General features: G+C 44.6%; 1 protein-coding gene across 2 annotated transcripts in view; it reads right to left on the bottom strand.

Annotated features, from left to right (window-relative positions):
• Positions 1-21,096, bottom strand: part of PDGFRL (platelet derived growth factor receptor like) — a 47,580-nt gene that overhangs the window by 21,116 nt on the left and 5,368 nt on the right. For both annotated transcript variants that reach the window (XM_033400648.2, XM_004277179.2), the window contains exon 2: positions 16,414-16,711. In XM_033400648.2, coding sequence (XP_033256539.1) covers positions 16,414-16,711 — 298 coding nt within the window. The remainder of the gene's footprint in view (positions 1-16,413; positions 16,712-21,096) is intronic.

Raw genomic sequence — 21,096 nt, 5'->3', positions numbered from 1 at the left:
AGGTCACAGAGCCAGTAGTCAGAGCTGGGAATGGAATCCTTGGGAAGTCCTGGAAAAGGATCTGCCATGCTTCCCACTGTGCATTGGAAAGGAAGCATGTGTCTATTATCTCAAATACCTAACCAAATCCTGACCAAATGAGTGACGTAGAGGAAGTGTGCGGTGATGGCAAAAGATAACTTAGCAGATGTGCGTGCTCCATGTAGAGAAACTCATAGAAATAACAAGTAAAGCATTGTTGTCACGTAATTTTGGTGAGGTCAAATTTTAAACCTGGCCACCATATGATTCTGTGTATGGGGTAATTTATGTTAACAACTTCCATTTTGCATTTCTGGTAAATCTAATTTCACTGTGTAGAATAAGGCCATCAGCACTTCTCTGGCAGGAGGTCACATGAAAAGAGATCTTCCGGTTCTGCTGAGCTGAATGCTCGTGGCCACGCCTTCAGGGAAGAATAGGCCCAGGAAGAGGAGTGACAGGAGACAATGGAGCAAGCCTCCACCACCCTTGTCAGGAAAACAAGCTGTGGGTTACTAATGGGCTGGCATTTGGCCACAATGGGCGTATTGTGGCCAAGTTATAATAGTGAATGCAGAGGCTGTGGGCTGACCTCATTCGCACCTGGCACAGTGGATTCACAGCCCAAATCTCCCACCTCGTCAATGTATTCAAGGCGCCCACTCCTCCTGAGGCCACTCGGATGGCATATCTTCTGAGCAAACATCAGAAACGTAAGAAATAGACAGCTTTCTTGGTGTAGAGACTAGAGGGGCCTTGGGAATTAAGTTCAAGTCTAATTTACTTTCACTAAAAGCTGTGCAAACTTGAGAAAGCCCCTAGCCTCTGGGTGTGGGGGGGTCTAACCTAGTCCCTTATAAAATGTAGGGTCCAGGACTTGCCTGGTGGCGCAGTGGTTGAGAGTCCACCTGCTGATGCAGGGGACGCGGGTTCGTGCCCCAGTCTGGAAGGATCCCACATGCTGTGGAGCGGCTGGGCCGGTGTGTCCGGAGCCTGTGCTCCGCAACGGGAGAGCCCACACCAGTGAGAGGCCCGCATACCACAAACAACAACAACAACAACAACAAAAAAAAAACTGGTCTCCTACAGTTAGGTAACCAATCACTCACTGAGTCAACCTGCCTGTCCAGCCCGTGCTGACAGCTGCCTTCTCTCCTCCCATGGGCCCCGCACACTCACACTGGACCACAGGCTGTAACTGTGTCTGGGATGTATGTCATTTATTCCACGAGTTCATAAGCTGCTTGTGGTCAGGGCCACTTCTGGTTTTCTTTTCACATATACCTTCCTGACTTAGTGGACTGTCTTTATGTATAAATTAGTCTAACTATAACTCCGCCTATTACTCTCAAGCTGTGACACACCCTGCAGTCACCCCTTCTGCTTTTATACGGACACTTCCTGTCCTCAACCTCTTCCCCCACGACGCCCACCAGCCGACGCCACATCACAAGCCATTCTGTGAGCCCCTCTGTAAACGAAGTGCACGAGGGCATGTTCTCTCTTGTATCAACTTTGGTTGGTACCCAGGGTCCATCACCCCTGCCTTGTCCTAGTGACTAAGTCAAGTTCGTAAGGAAGAGCAGGGTTGTTACAGGGAAGGGTGAGCTTGCGCTGTGTGATCGCCCCTCCGCGGCAGGTGGGCCACCGGATGGAAGCTGAGCGCTAAGCGGTGGGTGGGGTTAGGAGCCGGGCTTCGGCAGTAGAGTAGCACGTGCTCTGAAAGGCAGAGTTCAGGGCAAAATTGGGATCCAGTACAAAAGGCAGTCTGAACGGAGGATCTGATCACTAAAGCACCAAACAAGAGGAGAGAGCAGGATCCTGAGGCCCCAGGGCAGAGGGAACAGGTCGGGAACGTGGGATGGGATGTACCGAGCAGATTCCCAAGGGCAGCAACTTCATGCCTGCCTCTATGGGTGGATGTCTCTGCTAAAGCAGCCAAGCCAGAGACTAGAGGCCAAGCTCTGACATCTTAGTTTTGCTGTTTTTTTTCTTTTCCTTATAAAGTACCATTCTCTACAGCTGTATACCAGGGGACATAAAAGTTCCCATAGCTTATCCTTTATTCCTCTTTGCCTGCTTCCTCCTCTGACATACCTCACAAAATGGTTTTATTTACATTTTGCCTATTTAGATACTTGGCAGAAAATTATCATGCTACGGCAACTTCCACCTTCACTTTTGCACATTAACCCCTAAACCTCACTCACGTCTATACACATTTTTTAAGGCAGGGTTCACTCATAAGATACATGCAATCACTTCATGGTATACTGTAAACAATGTTGCGTTTGGCAACAGTCTCCAAAATTACCGTGACATATAATCTGTGGTATTCCTGTAGTGTCTTCGGTTTGATGCATTAACTTGACTTTACGATCATCATCGTACTGTATTTTAATGCAGTGCAGCACATCTGGGATCATCAAACCTGGACTTAACCAGAATGCTCAAGAAATTGAATGTTTTGGTGTCTTCTAAAATAAGATCAGAAAACATTTCCCTCCCCAAACTGAATAATGCACTTCAACCCATTTCCCCACCTTGACAACTCGTGGACTGAGGACAGCTGGAGTATCACAGGACCATGCGTCTGGATATGAGTACGCACTCCATGGCATCATGGACGTCTAGAGTTTGTATGAGATTGAAATACATGTCTGAAACAATTTTTAAAAACAAACTTCCTGAAAACCTGGCTGTTTTCTTGTGACTCACCTCCTTTGGGTACAATCTTGTGAATAAAAATAACTCGCCTTTATAGCGATGGCTTAGTGTGTGTGCCAATGCTTTACTTGCATGACCTCATTCTCTCCTGACAACTATAAGGCTGGTTCTATTATTGCTCCCCTTCCCACCACTCATGTCTGAATGGAACAGGCCATGTTTTTCTGCAACCTGAACACTGTTGGAACATCTAGTACGCCTGGAGACATCTTGCATCCTGCCACGCCCACAAATCCACCTCTGGGGAGATGTTGCTGTGTCTGGCGCTGGTGCCACTGAGTCTGGGAAGAGAAGGCTCTACCTTCAGGGCAGGATAAGTCATTTATTTTGAACCCGACTGTTTTCTGGGGGTAGACATTCATCTGGATGTAAATATCAGGGTAGACTTTCAATCTCCCACAGCAAACTGGACCCAAAGGGCACCTCCAGGTAAGTAGGAAAGCAAAGGGAGGGCGCCAAGATTTTCAAGGAACCTCATCATCTTTGTCTGTCCTGCTCAGATAATGAAGTGAAACGAGCTTTGAAGGAAAGTGTGTTTGAATTAAAAAGACGCCTGCACAACAATATGAATGTACACACTGCCACTGAACTGTACACTTAAAAATGGTTAAAATGGTAGAGTCCGTGTTTACCAAACATAAACATCAAATTATGTTTGGCAAACGTTGAATAATAAAATTAAATAAATTGAAGGAAAACACCAAACTAAAATAAAATAAATCGAAGGGAAAAAATAAAGACCTCTTCCTCAGTACAGCACCAGAGTACGAAAGACAGTATTTACCAAAGTCTGCGCAGATTCTTTCTTGACAGTGGGATTTTTCTGTTTACAAACACTTGCTAACATCGTTCTCTTTTTCTTTTGAAATGCCCCCAGACCACCCCTCCCGGAGGCAGAATTAGACTGGCCTGGAGCCCACTGTCTGCTTCCTCGGCCCACCCTCCCTTTGTGTTGTGTGTGGGTGGATAAACCATTGCCAACTGCGGCCAAACGAACACCCAGATGCCCTCCCTTCCCTCTAGAAGCTATTTATTGTTTTCAGAGGAACCAGCCATCAAAGAGATCTCCTGTACTCCGTCCACTCCTCCGAACTTCCAGCTCTTGATTGAGAAATGCTAACATCCGACCAGACACCACAGAAACATCCTGAAAGACGATGCCTGGACCTGACTTTCCAGAGAGCAGCCCGGGCTTTCTTTATGAGCACGTCAGCCAGCTTGTCTTCCCTGCTGTGACATGGCTAACTGTCTAGCTTCAATCTCCGGCGCCCCCCTGTTCTTACCCAGCACTGATTTCTACTTCAGCCAGCATCCAGGCCCCTAAGTTGCTTCGTCTTTCCTTCCTTGGCTCAATATCGCGCCAAGAATCCCCTGCTCTAAACTCTGCGCGTGTGTTTTGCTGAAACTGAAGAAGCAAAATGTTTCCAGAGAAGATGGAAATGGGTGGTGTTGATCGCTCAACCAGAGGTTGGATCATATAGTCCAGAACATTCTTCTATGAATGTTTTTTATGCTATCAACAAAATGAAAAAATACGTATATGTGGTGAAAAAACGTTAGGTCCAAGGATATGTCTGTAGACCCCAGTGTGTGGAAAACAGGTACAGGGTGTTTGGAGGGAGATTGGGTCCACCTGAGGCTGGGAAGTGATGCTGTCTTTTCCTAAAGACAGTGAGGACAGAGTAGCAGCCCTCACACTGTGCAGTATAGCCCTCTGTACTTTCTAAGTGTGTCATTTATAAAGGCTTTAAGTCAACGGCTCACAAGTGCCCTTAGATTTCGCACTGAATTCCTCAATGTGGCTGACAAGGCCCTCCCTGGCCAGACTCCTTCCAGCATCCTGTCTCCTTGCTCACCTCCTTTCTCCTCCCCTGCCCAGGGCTACCCTGTTTCCCCACTGCACAACCTCAGTGCTCCAGGGGCTGTACTCTTTCTCAGCTAGAGGAAGCTACTTGTGCTGGTCCCTCCGTCTGCAACTTTCTGATATTCCTTTCCCAGCCCTTTCGTGACCTGGTTAATTCTCAGCTCTCACATATCAGCCTGAGTTTTTTCCTCCTGGATCCTGTACTTCTGCTAGCAAGGCACTCACACAGCTGCATATTAAAATTGCTTATTCAGGACTTCCCTGGTGGCGCAGTGGTTGAGAGTCCGCCTGCCGATGCAGGGGACAAGGGTTCATGCCCCGGTCCGGGAAGATCCCACATGCCGCGGAGCAGCTGGGCCCGTGAGCCATGGCCGCTGAGCCTGCGCGTCCAGAGCCTGTGCTCCGCGACGGGAGAGGCCACAACAGCGAGAGGCCCGCATACCGCAAAAAAAATAAAATAAAAAAATAAAATAAAATAAAATTGCTTATTCAATAGTCTGTCTTCTCATAGAAGTAAAAGCTCTGTGGGTACAGCGGTTGTATCTAGCTTGCTCACTATCATGTCTCCAGCTTCTGCCTAGCACAGGACCTTGAACATCATAGATGCAAAAAAAAATTTGTTGGAAGAGAGGAACAGAATTAATTAAGGGAGGACGAGGTGGGAGGATGGATGAAAAGCAGGAGAGCAGGAAGGGGTGAGGCAAAAGTGTCAGAAAACAGCAAAATGGTAACCACCATCGTCAAAAAAAACCTTTGCTGTTTCTGATCTCAAAAAAAAATGTGATTGGGATGCACTGAGTCAGGAATTAAAATCTGAATCAGTTTCAGCACCTGGAAATACAGAATCTTCAGCACGTTCCTCAAACTCAGATGGACTTAGAGCTGTCAATGCATTTATCCCGGCGTGGGTATATAATTACAAATGCCCACCCCTCTTTTTATTTGTTTGTTGGAAAACTGAATTCTTTATTGTTTAAGATATAACTTGAAACTGTGACTTCTGAGTTGCCTAAAAGGATGAAAGAACTTGTGTGAAAGCACAAAGTGTGCAATTATTTTAACCAATCTGTCCACATTTGAGATGTTTCTTTCACTGGTGAAAGGAAGACAATTGTAGCACAGCTCAAAGCTGCCATCTAGTGGACCTTCCAGTGACCTGGCATCATTGCAGAATAGGAGACCCAGAGGAACACACATCCATCCTCTGGGGAGATCAAAGTCCACCTTTTAGGATGAGGCGTGATTTGTGGTTCTCTGACAGAGTTCTTCTTTCTAAGTAGCCCAGTGTAATGTTTTAACATTCTGATATCCAAAAAGTTATCCTAAATCAATGTGAAATTTCAATCACTTTCAATTCGAAGCTATCCCAGCAAGAAATCAATGCACCACTCTGAAAAAGTGTCTCCTTTTCATTTCTGTTTTGAATCTTAACTTTGTAAATCAGATGTGTTAGTCTAGTATCCAAAGAGCTAAAAAAGGAAGGAAGGGAAGGAGGGAAGGAGGAAGGAGGGAAGGAGGGAGGGAGGGAGGGAGGGAGGGAGGAAGAAAAAGAAACGTAGACAACAAATCTATCTTCCCTGAAGCTACTACTTCATTAAACAAGAGCGTCCTTCAGTCTAAGTGCCTACCACCACCAGACGTGGCTTGGCGCACTTGAGCGGGGCAACCGTTCAACGTCGGGAACCGAGAGGCCAGGGTTTACACTCACACTGCCACCCACCACTTTGCTGCCCTGGACCAGCCATCTATCATCTCTGTCCGTTTCCTCATTTGATACAAAGAGAGGCTTAAGCATGATAACCGCTAAGGTCCCTTTGGGCTCTAAAGTTCAGAGCTTGTTCCCAGAGTCGCAGGTCTTGCAATCACAGGGGCCTGACTTGACACCCCCTGTAGGCTCAGCGTCCGCACACCATTCTCTCACTGAAATACTTGTGGAGGAGTTACAGGATGCCAGGTCCTGAACTGGCTGCTAGGGAAGCAACAGCAAATACACAGACACGGCCTTTGCCAAGTTTACAGCCTCTCAAGGGACACAAACATAAAGCAAATGATGAAGGAAATGGTAACCGCACCACTGGTGAGAAGGGCTCCAGTGAGGATGTGTAACTGGGGCCTAGCGGCAGCGGCTGAGAGCAAGGAGGGCTCCCTGAGGAAGTGACAGGCCTGGATCTGAAGGCTGGTGAGCAGCTAATCCAGCATGTGCATTACAGGCAGAAGGATCCAAACGGGCCAAGGCCCCAGGGAGGAAGGAGTTTGCACAACTGGGGATCAGAAAAAGTCCATGGAGCTTGGAGTGTGGACAACAAGAGAGTGAAGTGAAAGGGGAGGGAAGCAGAGGAAAAACAGGGGCCAGATTATGCACGGGTTTGTGGGCCGTGTTAGGAGTTTCATCTTTATTCTAAGAGCAACGGAATCGCTCTCCTGAAGGGCTTGAAGTAGGAAAGCAACGTGGCCGGATGTGCTTCTGTGAAAGACCCGACTGCTATGTGTAAGACTGAGGTCAAGACTGGGTACACAGAGGCAAGTTGTGTGACTCTTGCTGTAAGTGAGAGACTTGGGGGTGATGCTGCTGTGGCGGGAAGAAGTGGGGAGATTCCAGAAGTAATGAAACAGTAGCATCATTAGGGCACGGAAATTGGTTGGATGTGGAAGTAAAAGGGAAGAGTCCAAGGTGATTCCTAGGCCTCTGGTCAAGGGCAACCGGATGGAATTCATGCAGTTCACTGAACTGAAGGACACAGGAAGATGACCAGGTGTGGAGAAAGACCAGGAGCTCAGTTATAGGTGGTTATGTTTAAGGAAAGGCTCAGGAAACATCCAGGCAGGTGAGCAGGCAGGTGAGCAGGCAGTTGGGGACCCAGAGCTCGGAAGAAAACATGTAATCTAATCTGTGATAAATGGGGGTATCTGGCAGCACGTGGTAAGAAGAGGCACAGCACAAACTTCAAATGTCTGGAAGAATAGAGGATGCAGAGCTGGTGAGGGAAACCCCAAGGAGGGGCCCGTGAGGTGAAAGAAAATGGGCAGAATATGGCATTGAGGAAGCCAAGAGGAGGGCGTTCTCTTCTGCTGGAAGAACATGGTGGGCCAGCCACATGGGGGTTGAAAGGAGAACTCTGGATTGAGCGACCTTGACCTTGGTGATAAAATGCACGTGGAGTCCTCCGCAGGAGTCAGGTGGAGTGGTTGAAGAGTGAACAGCAGAAGAAAGTGGAGAGAGTTGTGTAGAGAGAGGCCCCTCCACGAGGTTTGGCTGCGAAGGTAAGAAGAGAGAGGTGGGCAGCCAGAGGGTACGTGAGGGCCAAGGCGGGCGTTCTCCATCTGGAGACTCAGGGAAAGGAACTCTTCGAGAAGCGGGGTTGAAGACTCAGAACAAGGAGGCAATAACGGAGGTCTTCAGGCTCCTGGAAGGCTTATGTAAGGATGAGATCCAGGGCACAGATGCAGCTTTGGCCTTCGTCAAGAGGAGAGAGCCTTCCCCCACTATAAGTGGAAGTTCAGGGAAGGAGGAAATGTAATGAAGACATTAGGGCAATTCTAAGGGCTCCAATTTCTCAGTGAATTCCGTGAGAACTGCACTAGCTGGAAGTGAGAGATGGAGAAGATCAGAGGTTTAGGAAGAGAGAAAACACGAGCTCACTAGAGAAATAGATTCAGCTTTGCCAGGCATGTATGAGGTGACCACAGACGCACGGCACCCGTCGGGCCAGCTGTGCGGTTTCCTCCAGCTGTGCTCAGGGGCCACGTGCCGACAAGAGAAGGGAGGTGAACAGGTTTGTCTGGGGTTGGAAGTTTCCAAGTGGGAGTGAAGGAAAAACAGAGGGCAAAATAACTTACTTAGGACGCACTCAAGAGTTCAGTAGACATGACAGGTTCTAGATTCTAAGATAAAGAGAGAAGCAAAGACAGAGCGGGCAGGGTGGGTACAGAGGGAGAAGGTAGAGGGGGAAAACTGACTAATGACTCCTGAGGTCAACATGCAACAAATGCCCTGAGGTGACCGGGCTGGATCCCAGTGGCTTGGCGTCCTCAATATAAAATATATTCATGCTTTGTCGTTACCCACCCAGGCCAGTGCACACATACAGGACACACATCGGCACTAAGTGTAACGATCTTAATGTTCCAGCATGACTGGAAACTGACCTCTGTCATGCTAAGCCCCTGGGGAAACCAAACAATATTACCTGGTTTCTGGTATATGTCCGGCACCGTTCTAGGTGCTAGGAATCTGATGAACCCATCAGATGTTGTATTTACCCTCAACGGGCTTATGCTTTCATGGGAGAAGAGGAACACAGGCCCAGATTTCAAAGAATTGCTCAATTAAATGAAAGTGGCAAAGGGACGTGCAAACTTTCTTGGATCCTCTATATCAGAAGCCATGTTGGCTGTGCACAATTCCCTGATTTATGTGAGTCCTGGTCAGAACGAACTGTCCCCAAAGATCACTTGGATTATTGTACCTGAGAAATACACATTGCCTAGTAATATGCATTGCCTAGGTTCAATTTATTGAACATTTACCATCGGCCAGACAGCATTTACCAAAGATGATATCATTTCCATATTCCAGACAAGGAAACTGGTTTCAAGGGTAATTATTCGTCAAAGACCTACTTTGCAGGTTAGGATTCCAACCTAGCTGTGCCTCAGCCTAACCTCTCTGTTCCATAACATGCTCCCTCTTCTGGTCAGAAGGTTACATGTGGACAAACGTGGCAGCATACGAACTTAGTTCCAGAAAGCTACCCAGATTGGTTAACAGGACCAGGCTTTCAGAAGCCCATCAGCACACTGGAAAGAACTCATTCCACGGGAAAAGAAAACACAGGATGAATACCTCTCTATCCAAAGGCGCCACATTCCGGGAAAGATGTCAAGAACCAATTAGTCGAATCTCTGGTGTCAAAGAAATTGTGATTTTTGTTGTTGTTGTCTGATATAGAGTTATGACTAGATGTTTTTCCACATTTTTCCCTAAAGTCCTCAGGGCCCACATCTGTCTTTACTTTCTCATAAAGCCCTAACTGTGCTTTGAAATGACTCCTATTTAATGCCAAGTCAAAACTGTTTTTTTTAGCTCCAGGATATTTCTCTTCGATTCAGATTCATATTTACTTCACTCTGAGTCCTTAAGATATTTTCAAACAGATTTGGGCTAATATAACTTTGAAAATACTCCTAGAAAATATGAAATATTCAAGGGCTAAATCATCTAGGTTTAGGATTGTTTGTGTAAGGCAAAGACTAACTGTTCAGAATAATTTAAACCAGCTCCATTCTCATTTTTAAAAAAAAGTGTGTAAATTTGACTTTGGTAAATTAAGTCATTTAAAAGGATAACAGTAGTAAATCTTGCCAGATTTGTTCCAAGCAATAGCTACACACACGTATACACATACACACGTCAAGTATGGAGATGAAAATGGGAAAAACTATCATATTCTCTCACCTTTCACTCCTCATGCAACCCAATAACCCTTCAGAAAAAAACTATACACTATCACGTCACATGAAGCCAGAAAGGTGTCTTCAGAATAAAACGTGAAAGAGGACTTAATACAAGAGGTTAGATGGACAGAGAGATATTTCTTATACATATATATTATTTATTCTCGAAGGTATGTGTGAGCGAGAAGGGGAAGATAGTTATTGAGTAGATAAAGCTAAATGTGAAGCATTAAGCTAGTCCTGGTGAAAAATACAGATAAAAAAAAAAAAAAGGAGTTACAAGTATGTAGAGTGCTCAAAAAAGGATGCACCAGGGACCATGAGGATGCAAATCTAGGGAGGCCTGACACGAGCTTCCCAGAGAAAGTGACCCTGAGGCTGAAGTCAGCCAGGTGAAGAGGGGCCCAGAGTGGTCTAGACCACGAAAGCAGCAAGTTCAAAGCCTCCAAGAGCTTGGTGCATTTGACGATGTCACAGCAACCCAGGCCAATGAAAGCAGACACACTAATCTAGACACCAGGGGTGATCAGGGAGAGTCTCAAAGAGTCACGTGAGGATGTTGAACTTCCTTACCAAGGGAGAGCCACTGAGTGTTAAGCAGGGGATTGACACAATCAGACCTGCATTTTTTTTTTTTTTTTTTTTGGCGGTACGTGGGCCTCTCACTGTTGTGGCCTCTCCCGTTGCAGAGCACAGGCTCCGGATGCGCAGGCTCAGCGGCCATGGCTCACGGGCCCAGCTGCTCCGCGGCATGTGGGATCCTCCTGGACCGGGGCACGAACCCACGTCCCCCGCATCGGCAGGCAGACTCTCAACCACTGCGCCACCAGGGAAGACCAGACCTGTATTTTTTAAGTGTCACTCTAGCTTCATTGAGAAGGATGGAGGAGGACAAGCCTGGGTGTGGTTACTGCAGTACTGGTGGTGATGAGGGGTAACGTGCCTGGGACTGGCGTAGTAACACCAGCGATGGAAAGAGGACAGGTTTATGGCTCTTAAGAAAGTTGAAGTATTTCAAGTATCTTCTCTGACCACAACGGCATGAAACTAGAAATCAACAACAGGAAAATAAATGAGAAAAAAACGATTACCTGGAGGCTAAACAACATGCTACTAAAAAACCAATGGGTCAACAGGAAATCAAAAAGGAAATTAAAAAATACCTTGAGACATGGGACTTCCCTGGTGGTCCAGTGATAAAGAATCCGCCTTACAGTGCAGGGGATACAGGTTCAATCCCTGGTCAGGGAACTAAGATCCCACATGCCGCAGGGCAACTAAACCCACGGGCCACAACTACTGAGCTCACGCGCCTCAACTAGAGAGCCCACGTGCCACAAACTACAGAGCCCATGCACTCTGGAACCTGCATGCCACAACTACAGAGCCCACATGCCCTGGAGCCTGCTTGCCACAACTAGAGAAGAGAAAAACCTGCATGCCACAACTAGAGAGAAGCCCACATGCTGCAACGAAGAGCCCTCAAACCTCAATGAAAGATCTCACGTGCCACAACTAAGACCCAGCACAGCCAAAAATAAATTAATTAAATAAATAAATAATAAAATAAATCTTAAAAAAAAATCTATGGATGCAGCAAAAGCAGTTCTTAGAGGGAAGTTCACAGTGATATAGGCCTTCAAAAAACAAGAAAAATCTCAAATAAACAACCTAAACTGCTACTTAAAAGAATTAGAAAAAGAACAAACAAAACCTAAAGTCAGCAGAAGGAAAGAAGTAATAAAGAGCAGGGAGGAAATAAACAAAATAGAGATTAAAAAAAATAGAAAAAAAATCAATAAAAATAAGAGCTGGTTTTTTGAAAGGGTAAAAAACAAAATTGACAAACCTCTGGCCAGGCTCACCAAGAAGAAAAGAGAGAGAACCCAAATAAACAAAATCAGAAATGAAAAAGGAGGAATCTCAACTGATATTGCAGAAATACAAAAAACCTTAAGAGAATACTACGAACAATTATATGCCAACAAATTTGACAACCTAGAAGAAATGGACAACTTCCTAGAAATATACAGCCCACCAAAATTTAATCAAGAAGAAATAATTTGAACAGAGCAATCACTGTAAGTGAAATGGAATGTGTAATAATAAAAAAAAACCTCCCTACATACAAAAGTCCAGGACTAGACGGCTTCACAGGTGAATTCTACAAAAAATACACACACACACAAATACAAAGAACTCATCCCAATTCTTCTCAAACTCTTCCAAAAGACTGAAGAGGATGGAACACTCCCAAAGACATTTTATGAAAACATCATCACCCTGATACCAAAACCAGATAAAGATACCACCAAAAAAGAAAACTACAGGTCAATATCTTTGATGAATATAGATGCAAAAATTCTCAACAAAATATTAGCAAATCAAATCCAACAACACATAGAAAAGATCATACATCACAACCAAGTGGGATTCATCCCAAGTTCACAAGGATGGTTCAACATACACAAATCAATCGATGTAATACACCATATTAACAAAAGAAAAGTCAAAAACCACATGATCATCTCAATAGATGCAGAAAAACCATTTGACAAAATTCAACATCTATTCTTTTTTTTTTTTTTTTTTGCAGTACACAGGCCTGTCACTGTTGTGGCCTCTCCCATTGAAGAGCACAGGCTCCGGACGCACAGGCTCAGTGGCCATGGCTCACGGGCCTAGCTGCTCCACGGCATGTGGGATCTTCCTGGACCGGAGCATGAACCTGTGTCCCCTACATCGGCAGGCAGACTCTCAACCACTGCGCCACCAGGGAAGCCCCAACATCTATTCTTAATAAAAAAAAAAATCTCACACCAAAGTGGGTATAGAGGGAACATACCACAACATAATAAAAGCCATTTATGACAAACCCACAGCCAATATAGTACTCAATGGTGAAAAGCTGAAAGCCTTCCTGCTAAAATCTGGAACAAGACAAGGATGCCCACTCTCACCACTTCTATTCAACACAGCAATCAGACAAGAAAAAGAAATAAAAGCTATCCAAATTGAAAGGGAAGAGGTAAAATTGTCACCATATGCAGATGACATGATACTATACACAGAAAACCCTAAGGACTCCACACAAAAACTGCTAGACCTAATAAATGAATTCAGCAAAGTATCAGGATACAAGATTAACATTCGGAAATCAGTTGCATTTCTTTACACTAACTATGAAATATCAGAAAGGGAACGTAAAAAAACAATACCTTTTAAAATCATACACACACAAAAATAAAATACCTAGGAAATAACCTGACCAAGGAGGTGAAAGACTGAGAACTATAAGACATTAATAAAGGAAATTAAAGAGGATTCAAAGAAATGGAAAGATATCCCATTCTCTTGGATTGGAAGAATTGATATTGTTAAAATAGCAATACTACACAAAGCAATCTACAGATTTAATGCGATCCCCATCAAATTACCCATGCATTTTTCACAGAACTAGAACAAATAATCCAAAAATTTATATGGAACCATAAAAGATCCAGAATTGACAAAACAATCCTAAGGGAAAAAACAAAGCAGGAGGCATAAGTCTCCCAGACTTCAGACAATACTACAAATCTACAGTAATCAAAACAGCGTGGTATTGGTACAAAAACAGACATACAGATCAATGGAAAAGAACAGAGAGCCCAGAAAAAAACCCACACACGTATGGTCAATTAATCTTCAGCAAAGGAGGCAAGAGTATAAAATGGGAAAAAGATAGTCTCTTCAGTAAGTGGTGCTGGGAAGGTTGGACAGCTGCATGTGTATCAATTAAGTTAGAACACACCTTCACACCATGCAGAAAAATAAACTCAAAATGGTATAAACACTTAAACATAAGATGACACCATAAAACTCCTAGAAGAGAGCATAGGCAAAACATTCTCTGATATAAATTGTACAAATGTTTTCTTAGGTCAGCCTCCCAAGGCAATAGAAATAAAAAGAAAAATAAACAAACGGGACCTAATCAAACTTATGAGCTTTTGCACAGCAAAGGAAATCATTAAAAAAAAAAGAAAAGCCAACCTACAGAGTAGAAGAAAATATTTGCAAGTGATGTGACTAACAAGGGCTTAATCTCCAAAATATACAAGCAGGTCACACAACTCAACAGCAAAAAAACCAAACAACCCAATTGAAAAATGAGCAGAAGACAGTAGACATTTCTCCAAAGAAGACATACAGATGGCCAGTAGGCACATGAAAAGACGCTCAACATCACTAATTATTAGGGAAATGCAAATCAAAACTACAATGGGCATAAACTTATATATACTACCAAATGTAAAATAGATAGCTAGTGGGAAGCAGCTGCATAGCACAGGGAGATCAGCTCAGTGCTTTATGACCACTTACAGGGGTGGGATAGGGAAGGTGGGAGAGAGACGCAAGAGGGAGGAGATATGGGGATATGTGTATATGTATAGCTGATTCACTTTGTTATAAAGCAGAAACTAACAACACTGTTGTAAAGCAATTATACTCCAATAAAGATGTTAAAAAAAAACTACAATGGGATATCACCTCACACAGGTCAGAATGGCTGTCATTAAAAAGTCTACAAATAACAAATGCTGGAGGGTGCGTGGAGAAAAGGGAACCCTCCTACACTGTTGGTGGGAATGTTAGTGCAGCCACTATGGAAAACAGTATGGAGGTTCCTCAGAAAACTAAAAATAGAATTACCATATGATCCAGCAATCCCACTCCAGGGCATGTACCTGGACAAAACTATAATTCAAAAAGATACATGCACCCCTATGTTCATAGCAGCACTATTCACAATAGTCAAAACATGGAAACAACCTAAATGCTTATTGACAGATGAATGGATAAAGAAAATGTGGTACATACATACAATGGAATACTACTCAGCCATAAAAAATGAAATAATGCCATTTGTAGCAACATGGATGCAACTAGAGATCATACTAAGTGAAGTCAGAAAGAGAAAGACAAATACCATATGATATCACTTATATGTGGAATCTAAAATATGACACAAATGAACCTATCTACAAAACAAACAGACTCACAGACATAGAGATCAGACTTAGGGTTGCCAACAGGGAGGGGGGAGAGAGAGGGATGGACTGGGAGTTTGGGGTTGGTAGGTGCAAACTATTACATTTAGAATGGATAAACAACAAGGTCCTACTGTATAGCACAGGAAACTATATCCAGTCTCTTGGGATAAACCATAATGGAAAAGAATTTTTAAAAAGAATGTCTCTATGTGTATAACTGAGTCAATTTGCTGTACAGCAGAGAGTGGCACAACATTGTAAATCAACTCTACTTCAATAAAAATGGAAGGAAGGAAGGGAAATTGAAGTGACTGAACTTGGTGACTGATTGGATGTGGGGAGTGAGGGAGAGAGGAAGAGGCAAGGATGCTCCCCGGTTTTCAGGCTGAGCAGCTGAGTGGATGGTGGTGTCCTTGAGGGAGATGAAGACCCAAGCAGGTGGAGTGTGTGTGGAAATATGAATCTCTTTTGAACATGCAGCATTTGGGATGGATGCCTGAGATCCACATTCTTTCTTCTCCCCATTCCAATCATCCCAAACAGACGATCTCCGCTGTTTCTCTATCCTGAATCATATGAAGAATATCCTGACCTTTCATATGAAGAAAGGTCTAGAAAGAAACTTAGGAAGCACACAGACCAATCCCCTTCATTCTTTGCCAGAGGAAACTGAGAGAGGGAGTTTAGGGGGCTTCCCCAAAGATACGCAGGAAAACACCCCCTAACGCCATAGGCCCTTTCTGGCACCCTCTAAAACATGCTCTGCTTCCTTGCCTTTCATAGTTTTCATAATCATCATCTTAACCACTTTTCCTGAAGGTACTCATTCAAACATGAAAAATCTTTAGCTTTTTACCAACGGATGCGTCTGAATATAAAAGCCATGTACTTAGGAAAATAAAAATAAATCAGAAGAAGTTGAAAAGGTCAAAAGCAATTCACCTCTGGTCAACTTGCTCATAGGAATCTCCCATTAGTCAGTTTTCATTACAATTACTTAAAAAATGACAAAGCATTGAGTCCATTATTTTTTACAGTACGAAGTCTTAAATCTCTACCTCTATACATCACAGTTTTAATTACGGCTGTCATACGGCTTCCTTTAAGAGTTCACTGTTTCAACAATGTTGGTAAGATTTGCAATAATTTTTTTTTAACTGGGTGAAGCAATAAAACCAATGGCTTTTGCTCAATGAGCTTCCATTTTTATAATCTGCTAGAGTAAAATGGTAGATGTCAGACACAAGGTGATATTAAGCAAAGGTACGAAACCAAATCCTTGAGCCAACACAAGTAAAAGAAAAGGCTTACCTGAGGCGGGTGTCCTTAAAGGTGTCAAGGTACGCGGGATAGCTCCATCTGATCTTACTCCCTTTACATCGAAGCTCTAGAGTTTGCCCTGCCATCAGACTCAGGGTTGCAGCGGGTTTCTGAAAGCGACCTTTATCTGTCATTTGCATCATTATAGACTGTGTCTTTGGTGTTGCATCAGCGGAGTCCCTGTCCTTTATTTTAGGAATTTTGGGTTTCACCTTTTTGTTGGTAGGCTTGATTCTGTTCTCTCCGGGCTCCTTTGGATGCTTGTTCTTGGGAGGATGTTGACCCGTAACTGGTACAAACATGAGGAGAGAACAATGGACTTTGGTGGTTAACATACCCAGAGTCTTCAACCCCTGAAACAGATCGTTTTTAATATCCCTCTCCTCCTATGTCAAAGTTATTTTCAGGAATAATCATTATTTTCTTGGTTCATTCTTTAGCTTTAAACCAATTAGTAACTGAATTTTTCTTGTGGTTCACACTCAGTCTCACCAGCTCTAAGGTGGTACCCAGAATGGTGGACCTGAAGCCTCTCGAGGTCTGTTTCTGGTCCTTGCCATCTCAGTGCTGTCATTGTTCATTTTGAACCAATTGTTTAAACCCAGGAATATGTAGTCTCCAGGGAGCGGAGACACAGGCTACACTGCAAGCACACTCAGAAGATTTCAAACCATCACAAACTTTCTCCCAAATGAGTACGTACTGTGGTGCCTGTGTGTGTCAGGGCGGACAACATCCATGGAGAATACAAGACTCAGTAAGAAATAAGTACTAACCCTGTGTTCATTTAAAGCATACATATACATTATTAAAACTCAATGGTAACTTTAGCAAAGGTTTAGAATTTAGCCAACAAAATACACTGGGGGGAGGAGTATTTCATCACCAACATTGTTGAGAATTGCTGGCAAATGGTGGTAAGAACTGATGACCTTTAAGTCCATTTTCTTACCGCTGTTTTTCCCTTCTCTACAGACAATGCTGCCCTGCCCTTGGAATACCTCTGGGTTCCAGAAATCTCAGCTGTCCACCCAGCCCGCACGGCCATATGCTGTATCCACCCAGCAAAGAGAAGGAGACTTAGCAATTCATTTGCCCCACTGTCTGCATCAGCTCCAAGGTGACCTTGCTATAAGCCCACAGAATTATAAAACATCCAAACTTACAAGATCCTGAGAGATTGTTTAAGGTCCTCATGTTATACATTTTAAAAAATAATAAAGGAGGCCTTAAAAGTTAAATTGCACAAAGCTGGCTAGTGACAGGATGTGAAAGTAAAACTCAGGTCTCCTGACCCCCGTTTCACTACATGAGGATCAACAGCCTGTAGATATTTTGAATAGATAACTACACAAACCTTGGCCAGTTGAGGGAATTACAGGGCATTTGTATAAAATGGAGAAATATGATAAATCAGGAGAAAATTCTTTTCCCTCTTTGATGTTCGTATTTATTTATCTAATGTTACCTTGATGTATAAAGGGCTTGGATGGTCAAGAGTACAGAGACACTGAAATTGGGATCAAGAGACAGAAAAAGGCAAGTGTTGCAAGCTCTGTGCAACCACAGACCAGGCTGGTGACAAAATGAGGTGAGCCAGGTGGGCCTGGAGAGGCCACGCCCTCCCGAAGGGACAGCTGCCTGGAGGGAGCGAGTGTCCAGGGTTCCAGGATCTGATTCCTCCCAGGATGGCAGAAATGCAGGTTTCCGGATTTATAAATGTTAGAAACTTGATTTTTTAGAAACTTCAGGTCTGAATCTCTGAGGTGAGGAGTCAGGCGGTGGCTTTCCTGCGAGGGTTGGGGATGGCCAGGAGGGGACAGGAGAGGGGCTGCCAGGACCGTTGTGTCTTGATCTGGGCTGTTCACTGGTGCGTGTGCAGTTGGTGAGCGCTTCATGGAGCCACAGTCTGATGATTTGTCCCAAAACTCAGCTGACGTGGACTCAACTGTGTAATGATGAACTTGGCTTCTTTGGAGTGTTGCCCTTTGAAACAGGAGCCATTTGGCCTCCACTCTTGGTTCAGCCCTGCTCAGACTCTGGAACCAACCCCACTGTGAGCTCAGTATCAACACCAAGTCCTTGGCTCGTGGCCTTCTTTGGGTGTGGCTGCGTCGTGCCTGAGCCCCGGGAGCCTTTCCATGACTCCAGGTCCATCTGTGACCTCTCCTTTCCCGGGGTCTGAGTCTCTTCTTTTTTTTTTTTTTTTTTTTTGCTTGGTACGCGGGTCTCTCACTGTCGTGGCCTCTCCCGCTGCGGAGCACAGGCTCCGGACGCGCAGGCTCAGCGGCCATGGCTCACGGGCCCAGCCGCTCCGCGGCATGTGGGATCTTCCCGGACCGGGGCACGAACCCGTGTCCCCTGCATCGGCAGGCGTACTCCCAACCACTGCACCACCAGGGAAGCCCCTGTGTCTCTCTTCTTATCTCCCACCCTTCCTCTACTCTGGTTCCTCTGGGTCACGGGCCCTGCTGAGCCTTCTCAGTCCTTCTGGGGAGCGGGACTGTGCCCTTGAGCCCTAGTCTCCAAGGCGAGTCCCAATACCTGCTGCTTGTCAAGACTTCCCCAGACCCTGCACATTTGGTTAATTTATGCCCAGCGTTCTAATGACAGATGGGGTTGGGCAGGGGTGCCCATGCACACATTTCCGCAACCTCCCAGAAGGAAGAGCACTGTAATCGTTGGGAACATATTAGACCCACAGAAATATTCTAATCCAGCAACATCAATTGTGAAGCATAAGCCTCACTGCTACAATAGGTAAAAGTCACTGTCTCTTTCTTAAGGCAGAAATTAAAAGCCTACCATGATGCTGTCCAAGTCATCTGTGCCCTGCAAGCATTTCGGTCAAACTATGCCTGTGAGGGCTTCCCTGGTGGCACAGTGGTTGAGAGGCTGCCTGCCCATGCAGGGGACACGGGTTCGTGCCCCGGTCCAGGAAGATCCCACATGCTGCGGAGTGGCTGGGCCCGTGAGCCATGGCCACTGAGCCTGCGTGTCCGGAGCCTGCGCCTCTGCCACGGGAGAAGCCACAACAGTGAGAGGCCCACATACTAAGAAAAAAAAAAAAAAACTATGCCTGTGAGAGTCATGGACCTCTGGATTGATGTCTAATTTGGCGTTTTTTCTTCATCATGAACAGGAATTCAAGCTATTGGAAATGACAACAACAGTTTGTAAATCCTAGGGAATTTAGGCAGCCCACGCAGTTTCCCTGATTCTAAGCTCTCAGATCCCGTGTGGTGATGCTACTCAGCAATATTGGATTAACTAGTTATGGGTATTACGCCTTCAAATGTGTTATCATCCCTGAAAAACCATTTGACCTTTTGACCAAATAGGCCCATCAGTCGGTCCAGCTGCCTGGCCATGGAACTGGTCCATGGTTTAACAGTGGCGACACACAGTCCAAGGAGCCAGACCAGTGGTCCCACGGACAAGTCCTAGGACTGAGCGACTCCGCAATCCCATGTCTATCTTTTTCAAAGAATGACTCTTCAGGCTAACTAAGTAAATTAGTTATTTTCCAAAGGCCTAAAAAAATTTAAGCATTCACAATGTAGATATACAAAAGTGAAAGTCCATCACCATTGCATTTTTGAGATTATGGCCCAGTATATTTTAGAGAAATAAATGACAAAAGTCACAAACCATTAAATGTCATTACAGACTTTAGGTCCTGAAGTCATTGTTGACTTACTGTGTGACCTTGGGAAGTTACCCTCTCTCTTACTTTCCTCATCTGTAGATTGAGAATTATATGGTAATAATGACTATCTCATGGATTGCTGTGGGGATTAAACGAGTTAATATGTTTAAAATGCTGAGACCAGTGTCTGACCCTCAGTAAGTAAGAGCAAGCGAGGTGCTGCTTGTTTTGTGGTTGTCTCGTAAAGTCTCAGGGTGATCTCCATGATAAACTTGTGATGGAGGTAAAGCAGCTCGTTATTTTTCCTAATTTACAGGTGAAAAATTGAGACCACAGATGCCAAGTAGCTCACCCAAGGTTACTAAGGCGGCAGTGAAAAACCAGATCTAGCGTCTCTTCTGGTTCGTCTTGTGGCTTTCAATTCACTCAAGATCAGCATTTTCACTTTATCTGCATGAATCTCAGGCACAGCACCGTTATCTAAGAGGTTTCTTTGTTTGGTAGGTCACGGGCTTTGACAAGGAGTTCCAAGTCAAACAGAACTTGATGCCCGGGATGAGGGCACAACCTTCCTGGAAGGGCTGGAGATGCTTTTCCAAGGCATACATTACAATTCCCAAGTGAAGAGATGCTGGTCAAAAAACGTCTCCGAAATGAATGAGCAAATGCTGCACAACCAGAAGTACCTAGGGCAACGGACTGTAATTCTTCAGCATCAGCTGAGGATTGACTGCAATCAAAGCTTATTCAATACAGGTGACCTGACTATTAACCTCTCTAATTCTATCAGACTGCATGGGAGGAGAAAATAAATTCATTAGAAGAATCACTGACAGCTGCTTAGATACGGATTCCCTGTAAACACAGCCATCCACATCAAAGATCTGAAGCGGTTTGCTTTTTTCTCTCCATGGGCAGTTAAGGGGAAAGGTCTGACCTGAGAGCAGCATCTAAATATCCACACTAGAAATTTGCTGGGTAGCTCAGGGGTTCCCCTAACCAGTTGTATAAACTGGGACACCCCA

The sequence above is a fragment of the Orcinus orca genome, chromosome 21 (genome assembly GCF_937001465.1).
Source record: "Orcinus orca chromosome 21, mOrcOrc1.1, whole genome shotgun sequence".
In the NCBI taxonomy this organism is placed as follows: domain Eukaryota; kingdom Metazoa; phylum Chordata; class Mammalia; order Artiodactyla; family Delphinidae; genus Orcinus; species Orcinus orca.
Note: the sequence above shows the minus strand (reverse complement) of the source record. Positions and strands in the feature narration are given on the sequence as shown.